Genomic DNA, 12132 nt, shown 5'->3' on the forward strand with positions numbered 1-12132 from the left:
GAACCAGGTGTGCCTCTTTTTCAAGCCAAACTCCAGCTGTGTCCCATTTCCATACAAACAAATTCAAATTTGAGTGGTGGTAAACAGTATTTATGGCTTTTAGATTGTTGGTTGAACAAAACAAGTAATTTGTCAACATTACTCTGGGCTCTGGAATAATCAGATTTTGCTTTTTTTGATTAACCAAATGATAATTCAAAAAAATAACTGGCCGATTGATAATGAAAACAGTAAATGAGCTGCAGCTCTGATTCTTCTGTATAAGTGTGTCCATGTTGGAGAAGTGGCAAAATCAAATCATTCTGCATGCATACTTAAAATACATTTGCACTATTTTCCAACAATAGATTACATGAAGTAAATGGAGGCGCTGCAGACATTTGAGTCATTACAAATTCACTTGACCTCGTGTGTACTGTATTTTCTTCTGTCTCCTGTTGTACAGTTAAGCTTATAGCATTTTTGTATGTTTTGTAAGACAAATAGTATGTACTGCAGAGATTAATCAACTATGAACTGGTTTTCAGTAGGAAAAGACGAGCTCTTGTTTGTTGTTTCATCTGATACTAGAAAAAAAAATTATTTGACTTGACTTGAACAGCTTGATTATTAAAATGCAGTCCGAGACACACTGTATATTTAATGGTAGTAAAAAAATAAATCCACACCGTATACAAATACTAGTTCCATTTTATTTGCAATTTAAAATTTCATACAAGATAAAAGTAGATAATTCAATCTGCCTGAACATTGTTGGTTTATGACTCAAAGAAAGCCATTAATATACTTGATATATGATGTACTGACAAAACATGACAGGCACAAATGGCCATGTTCTAACCGATTACAAAATGTAAATGGATGCTTTTTGTTTTTTTGTTGTTTATTTTTTTAAAAAGATATGAACACATACTATGATGATTTGACATAAAATAATAGGACTTTCTGAACAGAAGCTACAGACAGTTTTGTAATCTACACATGGCAAAGCTCTCAGACTGTGGAGAATGATACATACAGTACAAGATACCTTCTGTGTAAGTCACATACTGAACCTGAAAAAATGCCAACTATGATCATACTTCAGCAACCACACTTGGGGCTCACTCGATATTTCAGTGAGACAGCAGTTGTGTATATCGGGGTTTCCACATATTTGGAAAAAACATTGGTAAACTTGATTAAAAATGATCAACCCTTCTAAACTGCAGCAGTTCCCACAATGTAGCTTCTTCATTATTGAGTTCTGTTTTGTAAATTGACAGGGCTACAAACATAAAAATGAACATGATGCTTTATTTATCATCAAATTGCTTCAAATATCCATATTTGTGCTGAAAGCTCACCGCACAGAGTTATTCTGAGATGGAGAGTAGGAGCAACGTTAATCCATTTTGAGATGTTTTTTTTTTTTTATTGATGCTCCACAACTTAATGATTTTATGACATATCAAAGTGAAAATTATAATATTTAATGGTTCAATAATCAATCATACAGTGGGCATTTAATAATGTGTCAATGTTGGACAAAAACACAAGAAGAAAACCAATCTACCATACCAAATCTCTAAAAACCAATGAAATGGGTTCACACCCAAAACATCTGCATGCAAACACACCTCACATATCTGCAATAACCAGAAGAGTATTACCAGATGTCCTGTTTGTTCTTGGATTTTCTGTACAAGAAACCAAGAGACAGCATTTCCCTGTGTTTATATGTGCTCTCTGCTAAGGAGAGACTGAGACATCTGGAGCAGTAACAAGGTATAAATAAGACAGATGCTGAATTGGGAGACTGGGGACTTGTATGATTAGTTGTAAGTCTAGGTGGGCACAGTGATACTGCGGGCTAGCAATGTCAGCAGAGCTAGCTCCACAACGCCATGGGCTCTTTCCAGTGCCTCTGCAGCCTCCATGGCGGAAAACCCTGCTGCCTGGATTCTCTCAATGTGCTCAGCTGGAAATTGTTCTATAAAGGGATGCGGAGACGGTAAAAGAGGGGCTGAAGATGTAAGCTGTGGAGCCTGAGCAAGAGGAGGGGAAGAGGAGGCCGAGGTGCTAGAGACTTCCTCAGGTGAGCACGCTGCTGTAGAAAGAGGACTGAGAAAAGTGTGCTCAGTCTGGAGGCCAAGAGTGTCTGGGGTGTTGGTGCCAGAGGCTTGTCCATCTGCAGCTCCTCTCCCCTGCTGCCCCTCAGGAGATTCCCTGAACTCCAGGCCCTCTGCAGGATCAGGAGGAGTCTCTGGCTCAAGTTGAAAAATACTGATGTTACTGACCTCATCTTGCTCTTGTCTAACTGCCCTCCTCTCCTCGGAGCCATCCGGATGCTGTGGTGCTCCTTGTTCCTCCACAGTCTCTGTTGTATCTCTGCCCAAATGCTCTTCCTGGCTAGAGAGGTCAGGCACAAGACACTTAGATGGTCCCTCATCAGACAGAGCAGCATGGTTGGCTTTGGCATCGCTAGGTTCTGCACCGGCTGTGATGGCAGCAGAGGGGATACACACTGTATTGTTGGGTGTTGGGGTGCGTGGTTCGGGGACCACTTCATCTGTTTCCTGTGTGAATGGAGGTGAGGAGGAACAGGAGGTGCTGGGGTATTGCGACTGAGCTAGGTTGTTAGATACAAGCAGCTCGTGAAGCTCCATCAGAGCAGCCGCCAGTGAGGGGATGCTGTCAGAGCTGGAACAGTGCTCTCCTTCAGACTGGTCTCTCTCGCAGGACACCACACCCTGGGTGGCAGAAGGAGACTCCATTTCAACGGACTCTGATTGGCTAGGATCATTCACACAAGTTTCCGTAACACCAGACCCGTCAGGCTCAGAGGCCTCCTGCTCCATGGGTTGAATGGGTGAAAGTTCCTCTGGATGTGAGAGCATGGAGCTGTTCACCACTTTGTCTGGTTCAGCATCCCCCATTGTGGCTCCACTCTGCACCTCACCCCCCGGATACTGGGACACCGAAGTTACGTCTGCAGGAGGGGTACATGTGCGGAGGACGTCTGTTGAAGGACTTGGTACAGGGGACACGGTGGAGTTGCTATGGACAGGTAGAGGTTGAGGGGAGACCTCATGAAGTGTAGAACCAACATCCTCTGCTGGGGATGAAGGCAGAGGAAGCTCCTGGAGGCCAGGTTGGTCCTGGCACAGCCCTGGTACTGAGGCCTGCTCCATGGTGGCCGGGGCAGACTGAGAGCGATCCAGAGTCTGGGGCTGGCCGGAGGAAGGGCCATCAGAAGGGGAAGTGGATGAGGACATTTGGTCTAAGGTTCTGGGTAATGAAAATGGTGGGGGCTGCCGTGAGGTAGTTTGTCCATCTGCAGTGTCTATTGTAAGAGAAAATATAATGGAATTAAACAGCTGGAATATGTGTGGACCCGGTCTGGAGGCACTACTCTGGATAACATCCATTTCAATAATAGGAAGGAAACAACTCAAAACACCAATTTTTCACTGGAACCCTTTTTTTTTCTTGCTGCACATACTATTTCTTATTCACACTACATCTTCCTATTTTTAAAAATTTTATTCAGAGGAAATTCATGAATAAGTACAAACAAACGTACAGCATCAGTTAACTGATCCAACAGCAAAAAAACCAGCAAAATAAAATGACATAAACAGCAATGGGTTTAGCACTGGCAATGGACTTGTGAATTTGCAGTACCTGGTTGGTAGGGCCCTCTCCAGCTGTCTCCAAAAGCATCAGTGCTGTCCTGCTCAGGGGTTAGGGCACACACCACACACATCATGCAAAGGGACGGAGAAAGTTAGCAGTCACACAGAGCATGCGCCAACTTATCAGCCTTTTCACACACACAGACACGCATGTGAAAAGTGGCATCCAAAAACAACCTGAGCGTATATCCTGACAGAGAGGTCACAGTGTAATCACACACCCTGTCAATAAACCTCAGAAAGCTCAACTGAAGTCAGGTCAGGAGGACATTTGATCAGACTCACTTGATGACAATCAAGTTCAAACTTTATTGAAGCCACTTCTCTAGTGGAGGATCGACTTATTTGGCAAAATGGAAGCTGTACCACAACATGGCCTTGAGTTTAAATTCAGCTCTACTGCTGCAGCTTTTTGTTCTCATAACATCTGCAATGTGCAGCCATTACTGGATAGGACTGGCTAATGGAAGTGATAACAAAGAGCAGGTGCATCAATGGCAATCACACATATGTTAATGTGAGCCTTTAAAAGCATTAAAGGGAAACACTTACATGATATTATTTTGATAATCATAACAATATGTAAAATCTAACCAGACCACAAGATATGTTATGTATTAATTCAATAAATTAAATTCCTGGTAAACCAAAAAACATCATCTAGAAATCCAATCTCTTCACAAAAAAGTCATTCTAATTTATTTGCAACACTGACCACAATGGCTCAATACACTAAAGGTATGATCGACAAGTTTCACCTCACAGTAAATATAGTCAGTATGCTCAAACACAGGCATGATGTGACGTCATCCACCGACAATCAACCACTATTAAGCAGTTCATCAGACCAGTGTTAATGGCACTGTCACTAGCGTCTCAACACTGTGGAAGCATTTTTAGTCCTTGCTCAAATGTAAACACTAGAAGCATGCAATGTCCAGACTTACACATAGACCCAAACAGTCTTCTGTCAATACATTATTTACATTAAATTTAGTTGAAAATGAGATTTGGATTTTTATTTTAAAAATTCACTGCATTTCTGTAGGCTCCCGTGCTATCATGCTGACCTTTTTTATTTTTTGTGTGTTTTGCGCCTGTCTAAGAAACTCTCACTCTTACAAATAACCACCTACGTTTGTAACAGCACAGCATGTCCCTTCCAGTTTGGCTTTGTAGGTGGTTACAAGTGCAGTTCCTACACTCCTTCAGAGATCCATCTGAACTATTGTCCAACACATAATGTGACAACATTTAACAGTCCATGCTGAACTGACTGCATTAAGACAAACAATACTGTCAGTTAGCGCCATTGAGTGATGATGGAGCAATAAGCGCATCAAGGGTTAAGTGTTTCCCCAAAGTTTCTCAAGGCATACTGTAGTATGTCTGCTAATGGAGTATTAATCAAATTTACAATCAACCAAATATAGGCTAGATTAGCAAGGATTTCTGAGTATGTGGCTGAGCTTACTGCTCATGCCCAGTGACCCACAGCAGACATCTATCAGCTATCAACTGTATCAAATTGATTCTGCTCATTTTCCATTATTATTTAAGTTTTAGGTAAATGTTATAAGACAATGTACATAGTTACAGAAACAAATCTTCCTCCTCCAGAGATAAGGGTTGCTAATACAAGCGTTAAGCTAAATAACTGTCATACAGAAATTAAGTTTCAAGTCATAATACAATAACAAGGAAGAACCCTCTCTACATTTAAGAGTAGACTAAAAACTTTCCTGTTTGATAAAGCTTGTAGTTAGGGCTGGCCTAGGCTGGCCCCTAGTTATGCTGCTATAGGCTTAGACTGCCGGGGGTCCTCCCATAATGCACTGAGCTCTTTCTTTCTCTCCCTCTGCGAGATGCTTTCTCATCTCGCAGGTTCCTATGGATCGTGGTTGGACCTCCTGCTGCGGTCCCACTCGAAACTTACTGCGATTACTACTGTTTAATCATTATCTATTTTAATTCTATTACTACTCTGCTGCAGCTGCTACCATTATTATTGTTACTAATATTGCTATCATAATCATAATATAGTATCTTATGTATACTTCATTGTCATTATCTACAGTTCCAATACTTCTGTTATTATTACTGCTGCTATGCATCTCTGCTTGTGTGACCTTCTCTCAGACCCATCCCCCTCTCCCTCTCTGTCTGTCTATCTTTCTTTCTTTCTCTCTTTCTCAACCCAACTGGTCAAGGCAGATGGCCGCCCATCTTGAGCCGGGTGTGCTCCGAGGTTTCTGCCTTCTAAAAGGCAGTTTTTCCTTGCCACTGTCGCCAAGTGCTTGCTCAAGGGGGAATGTTGGGTTCTCTATATTACAATTTAATTAAAGAGTTTGGTCTAGACCTGCTCTAATTGGAAAGTGTCATGAGATAACTTTTGTTGTGAATTGGCGCTATGCAAATAAACTGAATTGAATTAATACATTTAACTTTGAATGCCTTTAATGTAACCCAAGACTCTACGTACAGAAAACAAGCAAAAAAGCTAATCATGAGTGTTTCCCTTTAAGTTTAAATATCTTGATGTTAGCCAGAATCTCATTTATATTCTTTATGTAGGCTTATAACTGCCTGACAGACATCTCTCAATTTTCTGAGTTCGTCTTACGCTAAAGCACATTCACGTTGCTGAGGTGATGATATGCAGTGATTAAATGAATGAAAATTCAGGTGACTGCAAAAATGAGGTTGAGAGTAAGAAGCTTTAAGTGGCACATGCAAATATGGCTCTACATGAGCTGAAAAATCCCAATCAAAAACAGGCTGAAGTGCAGAGATTGAAGATGGTTTCTTACCGCTTTCCTGTATGGACCTCTGAAGCGCCTCTGCCAGTTCTCTGTCAGCTATTTCATCTGGACGGGCATCTTCACGTCCCTCTGCTCCATATGCCAGACGGGCACATTCTGGCAGCTCTGCCTCAGACAGGAAGCGGGTTTCAGTGCCTGTAGTGCCTATGAGAAGCACGTTCTTCTTCAGGTCGATCGAACACTACAAGAAAAACAGGACAAGTAATGCTCCCAGATATTCTTCAGCTTTCCTGTGCATTCAGTATAGATGTGAAATGGAAACCTGTGTAATTCACATCTAAGACTGTACTGTAATGTGATCGGACAAAAGAGGCTCACACCTGGTGTCTCTTCAGCATATCCAGACCAAGTAGCATGTCCATTGGCTGGTCCTCCAAGATGGAGAAAGAACAAGGAAGGAAGTCCCCTTCTATCTGGACCTGAGCTACATGAGCACAACAAGACAACACAGTTTCAGCTACACTGAAATGTCATGCAGAACCTTGAATGTGGATGCAGTTGAAGGAACAGAACAAGTAAAAGGTATTAATGGTAAGCTTAAGTTTAGATCTGCAGGAAGTTAAAAGACGCCGCCATTGAGTTTATTAAACTAGCACTGAAAGGTAAGGGTGTAAATCTGTGGGAGTCTTACGATTCGATTCTGATTCTTGAGGGTGCAATCTGTTTTAGTATCAATTTTCAACTCAAAATGACTCTCAGTTCAACTGGATTCTTGATTGATTAAATGGAAAAGGGAGCACTCTTTTCCTTAGTACACCGAAATACAAAATGAAACAAACTGGCAGCTAAGATAAATACTCCACAATGTTTTCACTTACAAAAAAAATATACAGTATCAAGTAATTAATGATAAATTAATATGAAATCATTGTACAGTCATTCACATGCCTGTATGTGAATAACAAAATGATAATAACAACTGTGTGGTGATTAACGTCATGTCTCCAGCAGTGGAAAGTGGCCTCACTGCTGCACTGTTTACTCTATTGTTGAAGACTGAGGGGAGATGAAGGGCTTTTCAGGACTGAGCGTAGTTATTTTCTTCATTTTGGAGTTAGTTTAAGCTGTTTAACATTGCACCAGGCGTTGGTCAGGTGGCCTGGTTTGTCACTGCTGATTGCTGATTGCTGCTCTGCTCAGTGATTGTTCATCTCTGATTGACGGCATACAAAAGAATTCACAATTTATTTCATGTTTGTATCACGAAGGTAATTATTTCATCATTAAACTTTAAAAAAATGGTTAAAACTGCTGCCTTTTCTGTTCCATCAACATTGTGAAACACCAGAAAAAAAACTCAACACCCACCCAGATGAACTCTGCCAATGATTTTCTGTGTGCCCACTCCTTTGGCGATCCCAGCCCAGCGCCGGTCCACCAGCCGCATGATGTTACAGCGCTCAGCACATGCTTGGCTCATGATGGTCATCTGAGCTCCTAAAAACACAAAGAATGTCAGACTCTTTAAAATGTTTAATTCCAACCAAAAATTCTAAAAGGACGTGTGCAACGAAGATGGCAATATGATCTGGTGCAACTTCAAATGGTACATTAAATGTCTCATATGGATGTGTCTCATGAAGACGTTACTGTTCCAGATCTTGGTTGAACCACAGTTTTGTTTCGCCCTCAGAGGCAGGCTGAGTAGTTCAGATATACAGATAGAGCTTAGATTAGAGTGTCTGCTGTCTTATGTTGAAAGAGATATATGACACGAGGGACCTTCTACTGATTTGTATGCATTTTTTTCCCTCTTCAACTTATAACCGACTAATGGTTAAAAAAAGAAAAAAAGCAGCTATAGAGAGGGGGCTATAAGAAGAAATGCTAGAGACATGGAGGTCTGTGTGTATGATTTAGGGGGATTTGGAAATGGAATATTATTCCCATACATAATAGTCATGTTAACGAGCATATTTAACGGCAACAAAGAATTTCAATGAACATTTTCAAAAGGTAAAAACACGAAGAGATGCAGAGGTCCAATAAACATCAATATTTCCTGAGCAGACAGAAATGTGTGATTAATAATGATGGCGTGCAAAACAGGCAAGTGTTTGTAAAATCAGACTGTCACCGAGGGTAAATGACACTGAAGATTATGTTGAGGGTTACATATCTGATCACACACACTAAATACTGTAGTTCAGGATATGACCTTTCCTAGTTAAAACACTGTCCCCAAGTGAATCAGGCTATTGTTTGAGCTCAGTACATGCGGATATTGATACATCTGCAAATTGGAGAACTGAATAAGTTGTTGATTATCTTGTTTATCAGTTAAGCCACAAACAAAAACTAAACCGATACCAAAAAATTAGTAGCCTTTGGTTCATCTGGCACATCCAGAAAATTGTAACTGCGACAAATGGGATCAGGATTTAATGCTCATTACCTGAGTCAACAAAAGCTTTCACAGGGTGCCCATTGACTTTGCAGTTAATGTAGAGCATAACCACCTGTCCAAAGCTTTCGGGGGCCTCCTCCATTGCAATGGTCATGTTTTCTTCCACATTGTGCTGCCTGGAATACGCACAAATCCAAAAACATTATGAGTACATTTGGTGAACAAGCTGCTCTGCCTTGTGTTAGTTCTACAAATTATTACACCACAATATCTGACGGTGTGTTATGTTGAATATGAGCAGAATTAGGTGTCACTTGCTGAATATTCATACCTGATATCCTCCTCAATCTTTGCTTGAGCTTCCAAATCAAAAGGATCAGCAGTCAGAAGTCTGATCCTTTCTTGCTCTCTCTTTGCACGATCCTGCTGTTGCTCCAGCAGCACTTTGGAGAAACGCTCTGAGTAAATAAAAAAAGAAAAGAAAAAAAAAGACAGTTACTAACTAACTAACATGACTGATTCATATCTAACAAACAGTGAAAGACAAATTGTGGGATGTAAAATCAACTGCTGCTTTTTTTCTTTACCCAAGTCTCCACTGAGCAGAGCCTCAGCAAGTGGTGGGTTTCGCTCCTTGAGGAGTGAAAGCTCGTGTGGATTGGATAACAGCATCTGCTGGAGTAAGGCAGGGTCATCCAGCCCCTGAGGAGAGGAGCCGCGAAAGGCCATTGGTGTGGAAGGTTGTGAAGTGCGTTGTGGTAGCTGTGAAGCCGGTTGTTGTGGTCTTATGGCACCATGTTGACTGGCTGAAGAAGAAGTGCCAGGGACTGTGATGGAACGAAAGTCAATATGGGGCAGACCTAAGGAGAAGAAACGACAAAGGGTGAGACGTTTCTCATTTTACATATACAAAAACTGTGCTTACTAAGTTGATGATGCATTAACCTTTTATGTCTTTTCGATGTTGTTTCTTTGTGTCCCCAATCATACAGTTCTGCTTTTTCTAAAATCAATACTTCACATTTTGCTCATCGTGCAGACAACATTTGCTTTCCTCATACTTTCAGTGGTTTATCTTGATTGGCCCCATGGTCCCATAATAAAAAAAACAAGCAAACAAACCAGTATTAGCACCAGTAATGCAGGTTGGTTGTGTATTTGAATGCAAAGAAACGTTGTGAGCAGCAGCTACTTCTCAAAGTTTTGAAAAATGAAACGAGCAGTAACTGTCACTGAACAGTGTCCTTTAATTTGCTGGTTGCCTATTTTTGAATTCTCACTTCTGTCTCAAACTCTACTCCCAACCAATAATACTTCTTTTTTTGAAAAAAATATCAAACCACATGAGGTTATTACATCCTCAGACAATCAGACAATTTCATGGGACATTAACATACAGTAACTGCCATTTTAATTGGAAACTGGCAGAATTAAATCAACAGTGTTTGCATATTTTGTTACCTGGGAAGGCTGGTTGAGTTGGTGGTGGCCTTCTGTCAGCTTGCCTGAGAACCACCACATCCCCATCCTTCACTCCATAGGTCCCCAAGGCACGAGTGGGGTCTTTTAGGGGCTGCTCTACATATGTGATCTGTTTATGGGCAAAAAAAAAAAACACAAAGTAAATTTTTATATAATCATACAACAGATTAACAGTCTTGCTTCCTTTGTATTTGTTGGGGATGTTAACATTATAGAGCCCATATGAGTGTATAAACTAACCATGTTTAACACAGATAGGCACAAAGTGCTTCGGTCACTCAGCGGCACTCTACTTTTCAGTCAGTAAACCAGACTACTGATGTTGTCATTTTGCTGTCTAACTAAGCCACTGGTCTCCTTAACTGCACCAACTGCCTTCTAACCCACATCTCAAAGTTATACAGCTGCTGGCCACTTGACTGATGTCATGGTGTCAGGTTAATTTTTAGCTTCTCTTTCGGTTTTCCGCGTGCCTTCAAACATATTTCACAAACAAAACAACAGGGTATGTTGGACGCCTGTTTCATGAGGCAGGGGATATTGTACACTGATGGACTGTATAGTCTGTTCATGTAAAAACATGTACAAAAAAAAGCAACAAAGTCTCATAATTCAGAAGGCGATAATAGAAAACATTTGCATTTTTGCTTCAAAAGTACATTATCAAAATAGCCGCACAAACTACTTCTTAAAAGCTTAAATAGGATCTACTTTGCAAGGGCAGTATTTAGTACATGGCCTCATGTAATGTGTTCAGGTTATTCCGTATCGTAGCAGTATACTGGACTAGAAATCAGATACCTCCACTTTTCCAATCTCTGTTCACTGGTTAACGTTACAGTTGTGCTATTCATAAAGTTACTCTCCGTCACCCAGCGCTTAGCTTAACGCACTTTTCATGTCATGGTAACCTCCTCCCATATCTTGCCTTAGTTAACACCAACTGATGTTACTGGTGACGCGGACCTACAACATTTAACTCTATTAATAAACATGTTTTTCGGTTACTTGGGTCAACTTCATGTAACCGTTAGCCTAAACAATTGTCACGTATCTACCAACCATCAGTCATCAGTCTGGCATTAGGCTGATTTTGGTCAGTTTAAGGGCTCCCACAGGTAAAACCGACCGCTTTAACCCTTAATACCCGTTGAGGACAAAAGTAAACAAATATGTCTATTGTTGATAACCAAAGTTTCGCAACACCCTGTCCACCAAAACATCAAAAGTCCGATTCATGCTAGCAAGCCAGCTAACTAGCAAGCTGTTAGCTGCGTTAGCTCTCTGGCTACGGCTAGCACAACTCTTACCTGAATTTCCCCAGCTGGAATTCCTGATTCCAGTTCACAAAGTGCTACAAAATCTCTAAGCTCCAGTTCCGGGGACACTTCGAGGGCGAAGGTAGTTTCTGGACGATCCCTCGGTGCGCAGAAAACGGTGACCAGCATCGCTTTTTTGGGACAGGATCACTGGATAAACCCGCTGCAACAGAATGCGGTTAGTGTAGTTCCTTGTCTTACAAGGGAAACCCCAATTAGCTGACGGTAATTTTGATTTTCCCACTTTAAATACGTGTTTCTACAGAAAGAGCGTCAGAGGGACAAGTAATAATGCACCGGAGGACAGTGACTGCTTTGCACTTACTGGGTAAAAGCCTGCTGTAACAGTTTCTCTTTCAACAACTAAACAACATCAAGTATTGCTCAGTAGTGCCGCATTTCATCCAGCTTCTTTTCGACATGTCGCATTACAGAATTTGCAGTCGTGAGTCGTTTTCTTCTTCTAATTTTAAAAAGCAAGTCAG

General features: G+C 41.1%; 1 protein-coding gene across 2 annotated transcripts; it reads right to left on the minus strand.

Moving 5' to 3' along the window:
- Positions 1 to 672: 672 nt before the first annotated feature.
- Positions 673 to 12132, minus strand: ddi2 (DNA-damage inducible protein 2). 2 transcript variants are annotated; one of them, XM_046383471.1, is made up of 11 exons: positions 11973 to 12132; positions 11639 to 11810; positions 10308 to 10437; positions 9434 to 9706; positions 9178 to 9304; positions 8895 to 9022; positions 7808 to 7936; positions 6820 to 6923; positions 6488 to 6680; positions 3667 to 3715; positions 3226 to 3325 (listed from the first exon to the last, which is right to left on the minus strand). In XM_046383471.1, exons 2-10 carry the CDS (start codon positions 11774 to 11776, stop codon positions 3705 to 3707), a joined length of 1233 nt encoding a protein of 410 aa, XP_046239427.1. In that variant the 5' UTR covers positions 11777 to 11810; positions 11973 to 12132; the 3' UTR covers positions 3226 to 3325; positions 3667 to 3704. The 2 variants fall into 2 exon arrangements, with proteins under 2 accessions (XP_046239426.1, XP_046239427.1); XM_046383470.1 differs by lacking the exons at positions 6820 to 6923; positions 7808 to 7936; positions 8895 to 9022; ... (3 more) ...; positions 11639 to 11810; positions 11973 to 12132 and having other exon boundaries at positions 673 to 3325; positions 6488 to 6579.

The sequence above is a fragment of the Scatophagus argus genome, chromosome 3, assembly GCF_020382885.2.
Source record: "Scatophagus argus isolate fScaArg1 chromosome 3, fScaArg1.pri, whole genome shotgun sequence".
NCBI lineage: Eukaryota > Metazoa > Chordata > Actinopteri > Scatophagidae > Scatophagus > Scatophagus argus.